Source organism: Hemiscyllium ocellatum, chromosome 2 (genome assembly GCF_020745735.1).
Source record: "Hemiscyllium ocellatum isolate sHemOce1 chromosome 2, sHemOce1.pat.X.cur, whole genome shotgun sequence".
Taxonomy (NCBI): Eukaryota; Metazoa; Chordata; class Chondrichthyes; order Orectolobiformes; family Hemiscylliidae; genus Hemiscyllium; species Hemiscyllium ocellatum.
In genome coordinates, this window is record NC_083402.1 from 30,837,127 (window position 1) to 30,849,563 (window position 12,437).

Sequence of the window (12,437 nt, forward strand, 5' to 3'; positions counted from 1 at the left end):
CTGTGTGTTTTGCTTTGTCACCATTGCCCAATCAGCATCTGCCTCATAGGTAAGGCCAGATACAAAGTGTTCACGATGGGGTTAAAAACCGTGTCTCCAATTGATATTAGGTGATCAACCCAGTTTCATTCCTTTTTAAAACTTCCGAGCAGTTTCACTTGTTGGGTCACTTCAGAGGGCAGTTAAGAGTGAACTACATTGTTGTGGATTTAGAGTTGCATGAAAACCAGACCGGACAAGGATGTCAGTTTCCTTCCCTAACGGAATTTGAAACTTGATCAGCTCAGTCAGTAGTAGTGCTGTTTTTATGACAATTGAGAATGGTTTCATGGTCCTCAATAGACTTATTACTAAATTCAAATTACACTATTTGGCATTGTGGAAATTGAACTCAGCTCCCCAGAATGTTACCTGGGATCTCCAGAATACAAGTCCAGTGACAATGCCACGAAGCCATCACCTCCCTTAAGCCTCAATGTTGACTGTCCCATGCTAGCCGATGCCGCAAATAGTGCGGTGCTGTTCACTTCTTTTCAAATTTGGAGTCATCACACAATCCTCCTCGGAACAAAAATTTATTTGACGTCTGTATCCATGATCATTTTTCCCATAATTCCATGTTTGAATCTCTCTGATCTGAATTCTGACTTAGCCTCAACGCTGAAATTCAAGTCATGAAAGTCACAGATGCATGTGATCCTTTTGCAGTCCTTGAGGCAGTTAGCTACACCATTCTCATCAACATCTGTCCTCCATTGAACTGCTGAGTACTAATAGCCTTCCTAAGGGCTCTTGTGGTGATAGTGTGCCGAATTCAGGACCAGATTCTGGGTTCAAGTCCCAGATCCCTATATCTCTCTCTGAACAGGTTGATTAGAAAGTACTTGTTACTTTTGTCAATTGTTATAATTGATTTGCTTCCCATCCCTCACCTTTATCTCCTGAATCGCCCAATGGAGTATCCTTGGCCCCACCAATTATAAAATAATTTGAAGACAAAAAGTGAATATTTTCATTTATACTGATGTTACCTATCTCTACCTCACTACCACCTCTCTCAAAGCCAGTTTTGGGTGAACTTACAATTTCTTCCATTCCTCCTGCACAAAGCCTGTCCTCAAGCATCACCTTCCTACATCCAGACTCAAGTAGTCTAACACTCACCTAAAAACAGTACTATTGCTGACTGAGCTGATCAAGTCTCAAAGTCCTTTAGGAAAGGCAACTGCCATCCTTATCTGGTCTGGTTTTCACGTGACTCCAAATCATTCTCTCAACCCTCCCCTCTCCCTCAACCCCATTATTTTCCATTAATTTGAGCTATTCCCAAATTCTGACTCAGAGCAAATCCCATTCACTCAGAAATCCTGAAATTATTGATCTAAACCGAACTCTGGTATACCGCTGTCTCAATTTCTTATCCCATGTTCAAATTACTCCAAACATGACATCTCCCTATTTCATGCCTACTCTACCCCCAGTCTCTTGTGCATCCCTCACTCCCAAAATCCCACTATTGCTGGCCACGTTTTTGTCACTTTAAATTCCGAGCTCTGAATTCCAGACGCACATCTCTTTGCTTCTCCAACCCTTTCTCTTCGTTTAGTCACTGTTCGGTCAGTCAGGTATCAATCTTCAGTGCTTTGGTATATTTTACTATGCTTAAGGGGCTACAGTACCTATCTGGCTTAAGTTTTGTGATTGGAGGTTTGCCTACAGAATACCGAGTATTAATTGAATAGTTTCTGGTGCTGTATGGTCCTTGCAGTTCAGCATTATACACCTTTGTGTTACTACATCAAAACAAACTGACCTTTTACACGTCAACATTGCCCAACTGTTGAACTCAGGACCTCAGTGGCAAGTTCAGGATATAAAATTCTAATAGGCTCTTCAATTTTAATTTCAAAACTGCATTTTATTCAGAACAAAATAGAAGTGTACTCACGGCTCTCCAATCTGTGAGCGTTCATGAACAAGGGAAGGTTGTTGATTCTATGGGAGAAACATATATTTATCTTGTTATTGTTATTAAATGACAAGCTTACAGTATTCAGTAAGATTGTGAAATCTTTCCCATCTGGAAACAAAAGGGACATTCCTAATTGAAATGAAACATGAGTAAAAGGGAAGCTGTAGAGGGGGGGGAATCCAAAATAAAACCGCAGCAAAGAGCCTTTTGTACACGTAGCATCATGCGTAACACATGCACAGCCCTGAGCAGATTGCAACACTGCAAAGTCAAACCTCAGACCGGATCACTTTGTTTACACACTGCAATGGGGGCTTATGCTATCACTTCTCATGCATGCCATATTTTCACATACAGAGAGAGAGAGAAAGAGAGAGAAGACATAATATTGCTCTGCAAAATAATTAAAATCCTTTAAAAAAAGTTAAACACTTTACAATCAGTCAAGAACAATGAGCCTGGTTTATCCCACAATGCTGGTGCGTGTGCATCTGTTTCAATGATACATCACCGATAACTTCCAAACAAAACTCATTCTGTACTTTTTATAAAACATGACACGGATGTCTGAAATTAAAGGTTAGCGTGGAAAGAGAACAATGGTTGAAGTCGTTTTGCTGAGAAGAGAAATGTTGCCAAGGTTTTCGTCCAATTCAGCATAAATGGAAGAATGCCAAATTTTATATTTCCTTCTGCATTTTCCATGGCAATGCTTTGGACTATCACAGTCGACCTGCCAACCAACCTGTACATTTTTCTCATGTGGTTTAACGTGGTGTGATCGCTTGAAATTTGGCATTATTGTGTTTGTCTTTAAGTACTTAAGAAGAAAAGCTTCGACAGCATCATTGTTCTCAGCAATATTCAGGACCTATCTGACCAAACAAATGTATTTTTGTCTCTCCTCATTAACCATTTAGTATTGAGCAGTATGAAGAGCAAAGTTTTTAAAGTGGAAAAACAGAAGCCCAAGCCAGAGATGTTTTGCCATACACAATTAATTCCTCCCTTCTGTGTTAAAAATTGTGTTAAACCAGTAGTTGACTCTTGAATACAAGCAATAAAATCCAATAACTAGCAATATGTATTCTTGGTTCAAATAGCTTCTGCAAAGCACACAACTTATTCCATTCTCTAGTCCAATAGGTACTCTCTACATCTGCGATAATCCTCCTTAATTTACATCACTAAGAAAGAAGACTCAAAATGGCAACAAACTCCATAGTATTTCAATAAGCACTTTATTCCTTAACAGCTATCTTTTTGGATGGAATAGTACTTTTCAATACAAAATACTCAGCCTTTTCAGTTTTTATTCCTCAATTAAATCAAGAAGAATCAGAGGCTTAAAAAAAAGAGATAAACCAATTCCATTTCCACATTCCCATCGACCCTTAGCCTAACAAGAATCTATCAAATCTATCAACCCCATTTTAAAATATTTAATACACACACAACAACGCGTGCGCGCGCGCGCGCACACGCACGCACACACACACACACACACACCTTCTGGGGCAGAGTGTTTCAACATATAATGGTGGCCTCTAATTATGAAACAATGCCCCTTAGTTCTGGTCTCACCTACAAGAGGAAAGATCCTTCCACATCCACCTTGTCCAGACCATTCAGGATACTGGAGAAAAGTCACCTGGCATTTCCAGTAGAAATAAGCCCACACTTTCCTCATAACCGAACTCATTCATTCTAGAAATCAATCCAGTAAATCACCTCTGAACAGCTACTAACCTAATTATATTCTTCCCGAAATAAGATCAAAACTACACATAGAAGTTGAGATGTGGTCTCACCAATACCCTGTATTAACTGAGGCATAACATCCTTCCCTTTATGTTCAATTCCTCCCTTAATAAATGGTATCATTGCATTAGTTTTCTTAATTAATTGCTGTACTTGATGTATCAATGTTTGTGATTCATGTACTGGAACATCTAGATTCCTTAGCACCTCAGAATTCTGCAGTCGTTCCCTCTTCAAGTAATATACCTCTCTCCAAAGTGAACAACCTTATATTGCCCAACATCAAACTCCAACTGCTCAGACTTTGCTCACTTACTCAACCTACCTATTAGTCTGTAACCTATACTTTGCTATATATCTTTGTGTCACCTGCAAATTTACCAGGCCTTCGCTACCCTCATCTACATCACTGCTATAAATTTTGAAAAGTTGAGGCACAAACCCATACTCCAACAGAATCACATTGGTCAATCAAAAACAATCCATTTATGCTTACTCTGTTTTCTGCTGATCACCTGTCCAATCTTCTCTTCAAAGCCAATTTGCTATTCCCTACAATTGTCTTTGTACAATTTTTTTTTAAGATGCATCTTGTTAAATTCTGGAAATTGAAGTACAATATATCTACGGCTCCCATTTATCCACAGTCTGTATTACAACTTTAAAGAACTCCAATAAACTGGATAAACATGATTTCTCTTTCACAAAACCATGTTGTTACTATTAATTTTAGGACTCAGTCTTTCCTTTGTGCTATGATGATCACCAAGGTAATAAAACACACAAAACTCTAAAATTTTTAAGTTAAAAATCACACAACACCAGGTTATAGTCCAACAGGTTTAATTGGAAGCATACTAGCTTTCGGAGCGACGCTCCTTCATCAGGTGATAGTCGTTCCGAAAGCTAGTGCGCTTCCAATTAAACTTGTTGGACTATAACCTGGTGTTGTGTGATTTTTAACTTTGTATACCCCAGTCCAACACCAGCATCTCCAAATCATGACTAAAATTTCTAATTCATTAAGACCAAAAAGCACAGAAAAGTTGACTTATGTTCCTAAGTGAATGTTGAAAATTAGAATTTCAACAATCAGCAACAAAATGTTGCAATGATGATGTTATGATCGCTGTCTTTCCTCCAACTTTCTCTTCCAAAATGGGAAAGGGTCGTTGGTGATCAATCATCTCAGGCCTAGGACACTAGTTCAGAAGTCCATCGGAGCAGCATAAACATGTAATGCTTTGCCACAGCGTCAGAAGTGCATGGCTCAGTTCAGGTAATGAATCGGCCTTCGTGCAGCTAGACTGGCATGACATTCCAGCTCAGGATGTTAGAAACTGTATTTTTCAATCTATTATTAAATTATTATGGAGTTAACAGACATTGTGTGAGACCATCTTTTACCCCTCTGGAAATCACAGTCACTAGAAATATCAAAGTCACCAGATTCAAATGTTGCGATTCATAAATCAGCAGTGGTTTGTACCCTCTTATCTATATAAGTGTCAAATAAAGGCGAATAAATAGCTCCCAGCACAAGGTAAATGAAAACAAAGTTGTGCTGAGGTGATAGACAAGAGAGCAGTGTACTCCCCCCACCCCCATCCCACCCCATCATCAGCATTCTGGGTATCTGTCCTGTATGAATTGTTTAGAAGGATTCAAACAAATAGCAGACATATGATAAACAGCCAACTTCTAGAAATAAATGTTATTAATGGATGCTTGGAGACAGCGATAGTCCCTCATCAAGAAGCTGCCTTCTTCAGTTTCTGAATTCTTATGTTTGAGAGCAGAATGTTTCCAACACAAGCTACAGGCGTACTACACTGCTTTACCCTGGGTTTCGGTATTCTATTCTCACCTCTCATGGATTATGTACCTTTTGTTTATTTAGCTTATGCATTACATTTAAATTGGTGCTTCACAATAATCTTACAAACTGCCTTCAGAATACTTAAATTCTCCTCTGCTTATTTTGGGAAATCTGTGAATCCCGAACCTTAAAATAACATGCATGTTAATTACTGAAAACATCCATCTCCAACATGCAAGAATCCATCTCTTCTTTACGTTCAATAGCATTACATAGAAACAAAGAAACTAGAAGCAGGAGTAGGCCATTCAGCCCCTTGAGTCTGCTCTACTATTCAAAATTATCATGGCTGATCCTCTATCTCAATGCCATATTTCCACTTCCCCCCATGCCCCTCGATGCATTTCAAATCTAAAAATTTATCTCTCTTTCTTGAATATATTCAGTGACTGGGCCTCCACATTTTTCCTGAGCTCAAACCTAGCTGGCCAACCCCATCTCACTGTACCAGATGATCGATTTAAATCATGTGTCCATAAGGGCAGGTGAAGGTGAGGACTGCAGATACTAGACAGTAGAGTCGAGAGTGTGGTGCTGGAAAAGCACGGCAGGTCAGGCAGAATCCGAGGAGCAGGAGAATTGACATTTCAGGCAAAGCATTTCACCAGGAATGGGGCTTCCTGATGAACGGCTTTTGCCCAAAACGTCAATTCCCCTGCTCCTCAGATGCTGCCTGACCTGCTGTGTTTTTCCAGCACAGTCTTGGCTCTGTAAGAGCAGGTCAGAGGCTGGGAACTCTGTTGCGAGTCTTGACTCATCTCTTGACTCCCTAAAGCCTCTGCACCATCTATAAAGGACAAGTTAGGAGTATGATTGGATACTCTCCAGTTGTCTGGATAAGTGTATCTCCAACATCAATTAAGAAGTTTAATATCATTTAAGATAAGGCAGTACATTTGATTGGTCATCCACCATCTTAATATTCAATTCCCCAGCACCCAGCCCACAGTGCAGGAGTATGTACCATTTACCAAATGCTGTCCAGCAAGTCAGCAAGATTTCTGCAACAATCGATGACTCTAGAGCAATGGGATCCTTTACTGTCCTCTGAACAAATGCTGGCCTTCAGAGAGACACCCACATCCCGCAGAAGAATAAAGGAAGAAAATAGTCTGACTAGGTGCTGTCACAGCAGACCAATGCACTTTTAGTCAGCGATGTATCCTTCTTCTAAGAAAGAAATCTTGTTTCCAACATCATAAGACATGGAGGAAGAGTACTTGTCTGTAATTAAGGCTAGCTAGATAGACTCTTTGATTCTTTGGGTGAGAGGCCCATCATTCTGGCAGGAAATGAATAATTCTAACCTTTGCTGTTAATTTGCTGATTTATTGGTTTCATAACAACAGTCATAGAGTCATACAGCACAGAAACAGACCCTTTGGTCCAATCAATCCAAGCTGAACATATATCCAAACTAAGTTAGTCCCATCTGCTTGGTCCTGGCCCATATCCCTCCAAGCCTTTCCTATTCATGTACTTATCTAAGTGTCTTTTAAATGTTGTGACTGTGTCCGCATCCACCACTTCCTCAGGAAGTTCTGTCCGCGTGCGAACCACCCTCTATAAAAGAAAATTGCCCCCATGTCTTTTTTAAAATCTCTCTACTCTCACCATAAAAATACGCCCCCGGTCTTGAAATCCCTCACGCTAGCGAAACGACACCTATCATTAACCCTATCTACTATCCCTCATGATTTTATAAACTTCTATACGGTGCCTTCTGATTATTACTGGAATATGGCATTGTGGCCACTATATCTGTTGCCTGACATGTGCTTAACCACAGATGGAGCACTGCCCCCTTATCTCGGCATGTGACAAAGAAGTGAAAATACGGCCAGGGGATTATCTAGAGTCTTTCCTCCAGCTGCTAAAATGAGCAAGCAATCCTGACCATCCCATTGGATTTTGCTGACCCCCAGGACTCCCAATTCCCAGCTTGCTCCTTGAAGCCCCATTAATTCCTGGCCCCAGTCTGTCTTTTCTCACTCCTTTTTAAATGGAAACATATTAATGGTTTTAATGTGAAAAGAGAATAACTTAATCATGGTCAAGAGTTAGATTTGTGATTTCAAAACAGGTACAGTATAGCTTTCAATGCATGGACAACTGACATTCTGCACAGTTTAAAGACATAGCAGTTTCACAAAAGGACTGTGAGCCAAAATCATTTTAAAATTAACTCGATACTGATAGCAATTAACATGCAAATAAGCAGATGGCGGATTCATACTCTGATCAATTTTTGAGAAGTCTAATGTTCTTTCACAATTACAGCGATCAGTTTTCTGAAAATTGTCTGATTTAACATATAATCCTTGCTGTAACCTGCATTGTCATATATTGTCAGAGCACACCACAACATGGTGGGGTGTTAGGGTGGGAGCAGGAAGGGGATGAGTCATAATAGGGCACCCTAAAATATAAAAACACACCAATAAGCAACAAAGAAAATAAGTCCAAAGAAAGTACTGTTAGTTCAATGCACACAGATACACATCAGAGAGAAAGGGAAACAATTTCACATGTCTGGCATACACTTTCCCAATTCCCCTACCCGATGAGATGGTAAAAAGCTACTCCTGACAGGTGAACCACAGGATCGCTTAGACATCACAGGGCTGCGAGGAGGCTTACCAACAATAGCTACATCAGTCTTCAATCCAGTCTGCAAGAGCCACAAAATTGCAATCTGACTGCCTAGAGTTAAAGTTATTTCAAAAGAGCAAACCACTTAGGAAAAGTATTAGAAATATGCAGGCACAAATATTATGGCACAGAAATGCTGGAAACACAAAGTATGTCTGGAATTTCTTCATCTAAATCAAATAAGATTGTTGCAAAATAGTTTTGGCTTCCAAAAGATAGCCTATCACACTGAGCATAGATAAAAGTGTCAAGAGGCCAAAAGATAATGGCAAAGCGAATATGAGTGAGTGCACCTGCTCCAGAAATTCCCAATCCTCATTACACTGATGCTAGAGTGGATTAGACTCTGGTTAAAAGCATCAGAAACCTTTTAATTACAGATGTAAAACAAAATTACTTCGCACAAAAACTATAGTGTCTTTGAACCAAAGTAAGTCGTATCCTCGCCTTATTCAAAAGCACACACTATCTGGGCTTTATGCTTTAAGTAATTTATATCACCAGTTTTTGATTGTCTACTTTGCCTATTCTCTCCTCCTCAAGAAATTTCTCAAGTATGATTCCATGGTTTATGGTCGCTTTACTGTTTCAATCAAATGGCCATTAATGATGTGCCAAACTTGAAAATTAGTCTAAACGTGCTACCTGGTTGGACACACCATTCTATTCTCACCCGATGTTCACGTGTTAATACTTCCAATAGTCAATGATCAGGAATAGAAACCCTGGTTGATTCAATCCACCCTAATCCAGCAGTCCCATAAACAAAGGTAACCAGCTAACTGTCTCAGCCATTGATATCAATGAACTCAGTAAAGAACAGAGAATGAATTTGGGACTTCCCTAGCCTTTATGTTATGGAATTAATCTGTGGTGTGTTATACTGCAGCCTCAAGGGCAGTTGGATTAAAATGGCCCAAACATATTTCTGTTACTGGCAATGCAGAGCTTCCTACTATAAGAAAATCCCAATTTAATACCCAGATCTTGCAGGTGAAACGACAGCACCGTCCCTAAACTACAAGTAAAAGTATGAGGTCTCCCAACCTTTGTATGCAAAATGATTTTTCCAAGTAATGCACAAAGTACATGCTGGCATTTAAGTGGGAGCTCAAAACACTTTGGAAAACTGAAAGGAATATGGTGAAATCAGATTAATATCCTTTAAGGAGAGTAAAATGGTTTACAGGAATGCATACGGTAGGCACAGTATATAAAGATGCAGTTTTCACAGATAGTATAGTCACTTTCTTCTTTCAATGGTTGTTCATAAACCCTCATTTAATCTAAAGATCATGGCTGTTTTCAGTGGTGGTCCTAAAACCCTAGTGGTGTATCTAAATAAAAAATAAATTGAGGACCACATTATAATCTCCCTGGTTATTATGAGTAACCCAAATTGGTTGAAGATTCTAGTTAACACTAACTTATTGGTTTTTCACCTTGTTTCCAATCATATGTATGTTTGCTATATTGAGCATAAGAGCTCTCTATGTGTGAAATCCTATTGGCAACATATTGGCACACTGCCTAAACTATTGTCATTATTCTGTAAACTTGAACTTTTGATTGTGATTTTGATTTCGGAAATACCAGTCAAAATACAAACAGCTTCAAATCTGATTTCTGCCATTGTTTTCTAAGTTAGGTAATTCAAATCTAATAAATAGAAAATCATCTTTTCTGGAACTGTCAGCAAATATGACATTATTAGGTTGATAGATATCACTTAACACCTAATCTTATCTGTTATTTTAAAGTGATGCAGAAAAAAATGTCAATGTTAGAGATAAGAAAGCTGTTCATTTATTTTTATATAAAGTGCTTTTTATTCATTTTTAATAGCACCCTGTGTTAGTGTTTTGAGCTATCTTGATCTCATGAATTCCTCCTTATTCCTTAATAAACAGTCACTTGGGAATGCAAAATTTGAATACTGCTGACAGACATTTTATTATACTGCTTTGTCTTGCACTCATCAAGATAATTGCAAGAAATACCAAGTCCAGGAGAAAAATGAATGCTTATACCACATCAGAAGAGAGTGCTGATTGTTTGGCAAGGGAATTACCATGGAGAATGCATCCATTAGTATCAATTTACTGTTAGCTGACAGGTTTTGTTTAAAGTTTAAACCTGTCAAGAGTAAATCTGTTGAATTTAAAAGCTAGCAGTTAACTGTCTGCAGGAATTAATGGGTGCATTTTTCATGGCAAGGTGTCTGTCATTCAGAACTCTTCTCTCATGCAGTATAGATGCTTGTTTCCCTCGTAGTAATATTTTCGTGAATTGTCCTGATGTTTTCAAGTTGAAATTAAAGTACATGGGATCATTGGTGTGCGGGTATTGCATTGACATAGATAGAGAATATATATATATACATTTAGGGAACTAAATATACTACCTTCAAGTTTTCAGATTACACAAAGTTGAGTGGCAGGGTGAACTGTGAGGATGATGCAGAGATGCTTTAATTATACATATAGTATACAAGTTGAGCGAGTGGGCAAATGCATGGCAGATGAAGCATTGTGAAGTTGCCCAATTTGGTAACAGGAAGCCAGATTATTATCTGCATCGTGATGGGTTGGAGAAAGGGGGAGGTGCAACAAGATCTCATTACAAAAAGTCAGCATGCAGGTGCAGGAGGCAGTGAAGCAGGTAAATGGTATGCTGGCCTTCATACTGGGAGGATTTGGGAGCAGGAGCAAATCTGGAATACCATGTGCAGTTTAGTCTCCTTACTTGAGGAATAATATTCTGGCTATGGAGGAAGTACAACAAAGAATTACCAGACTGATTCCTAGGTTGGAAGAACTGACATGTGCAGTGAGGACAATATTCGCTGTAATTCATAAGAACGAGGGGGGAATCTCATATAAATATACAAAATTCTAACAGGACTAGATAGGGCAGATGCAGGAAGAATGTTCCCAATGACTGGGGAGTCCAGAACCAGAGTTAATTGGCTGAGGATATAGGGGAGGGCATTTAGGACTGAGATAAGGAGAAATTTCTTCAACCAGACAGTGGTGAGCCTGCGGAATTGTCTGTCACGGGAAGTGTGGAGGCCAAAACTTTTAATGTTTTCAAGAAGGAGAGACATAGATTTAAAGTCTAAAGAATGAAAGGGTGATTGCGGGCTAGGTACTGAGTTGGATGATCAGCCATGATCATACTGAATGGAGGAGCAGAGCCACATAATCTATTCTGTTTCCTATTTTCTATGTCTTTTATGAAAATATTTAATAAATTATGTCTTTTTTAAGCAAATTCTTAATAATTAAATTTACTTATCTGTTTTATCACCTTTTCTAATGTTTTAGCTCCCACCAATTTAAACTCCAAATATCTGATGGTGAATCGTAGGCAGTTTTTTTCATCCCTGTTGGAATAGCTTGACCTCTGCTTGCAGATGCCCGGGATAGTGTGACCAAAAGCAAACCCTACACCTCTCCATGGAGTCATACTGGTTATTATTCCAGCTTTTATAAACTGGTTACCACCTTACAACAAAGATACAACCTTAATAACCACAACACGTTGTGCAGTTCACTTTCAGCTATATGTGCTTGATGTGATCCACGTTACCTTCAACTTCGGAGACCTAACTTCCTGACTGGAAGAGGATTTGGTGCAGAATATGGGTCGTTGAGGGAGTTGTGAAGGTGCAGAGAAAGATATAGTGGAGGAGATCTTTGGCAGTGGGGATGGATATGCAGCAGGCAAAAGTGAGGAAGGAGAAGCAAGAGTTTTGTCACTTCCAGATGTTACAGTCTATAGAAAAAGAGAAGAGTTGAAAGAGAAAATAACAAAAAAGGACCAACTATGACAAACTATTCAAACTGAAAATGGTGCACCATTTCTTACTTGCCTACTGACTTTGAATACATGTTTCTAATTACAATTATATTTCAGAAATGCCATTGTGGTAGTCAACATTACACATGCAATATATAAATAGACAGATGTTTGAATATTTCCTGATATCAGTTATTAACACACACCAATCATTATATATAAACACACTGGCATGTATTCATTCCTATTCTTAAAGATGAAGTCCCTTAAGACAACAATAGCATGCTACTTTTGAGACAATACGAGCTAGCTCCATGTTTAAGTTAAAACATATTTTAAAAAGTTAAAACATAGATTTTCTTTCCAGATTTA

General features: G+C 38.9%; 1 protein-coding gene across 1 annotated transcript in view; it reads right to left on the minus strand.

Annotated features, from left to right (window-relative positions):
• The window catches only part of LOC132822257 (sorbin and SH3 domain-containing protein 2-like), a 306,243-nt gene that overhangs the window by 19,682 nt on the left and 274,124 nt on the right, over positions 1–12,437 (minus strand). Inside the window, exon 24 of the mRNA XM_060835395.1 lies at positions 1,949–1,995. Coding sequence (XP_060691378.1) covers positions 1,949–1,995 — 47 coding nt within the window. The remainder of the gene's footprint in view (positions 1–1,948; positions 1,996–12,437) is intronic.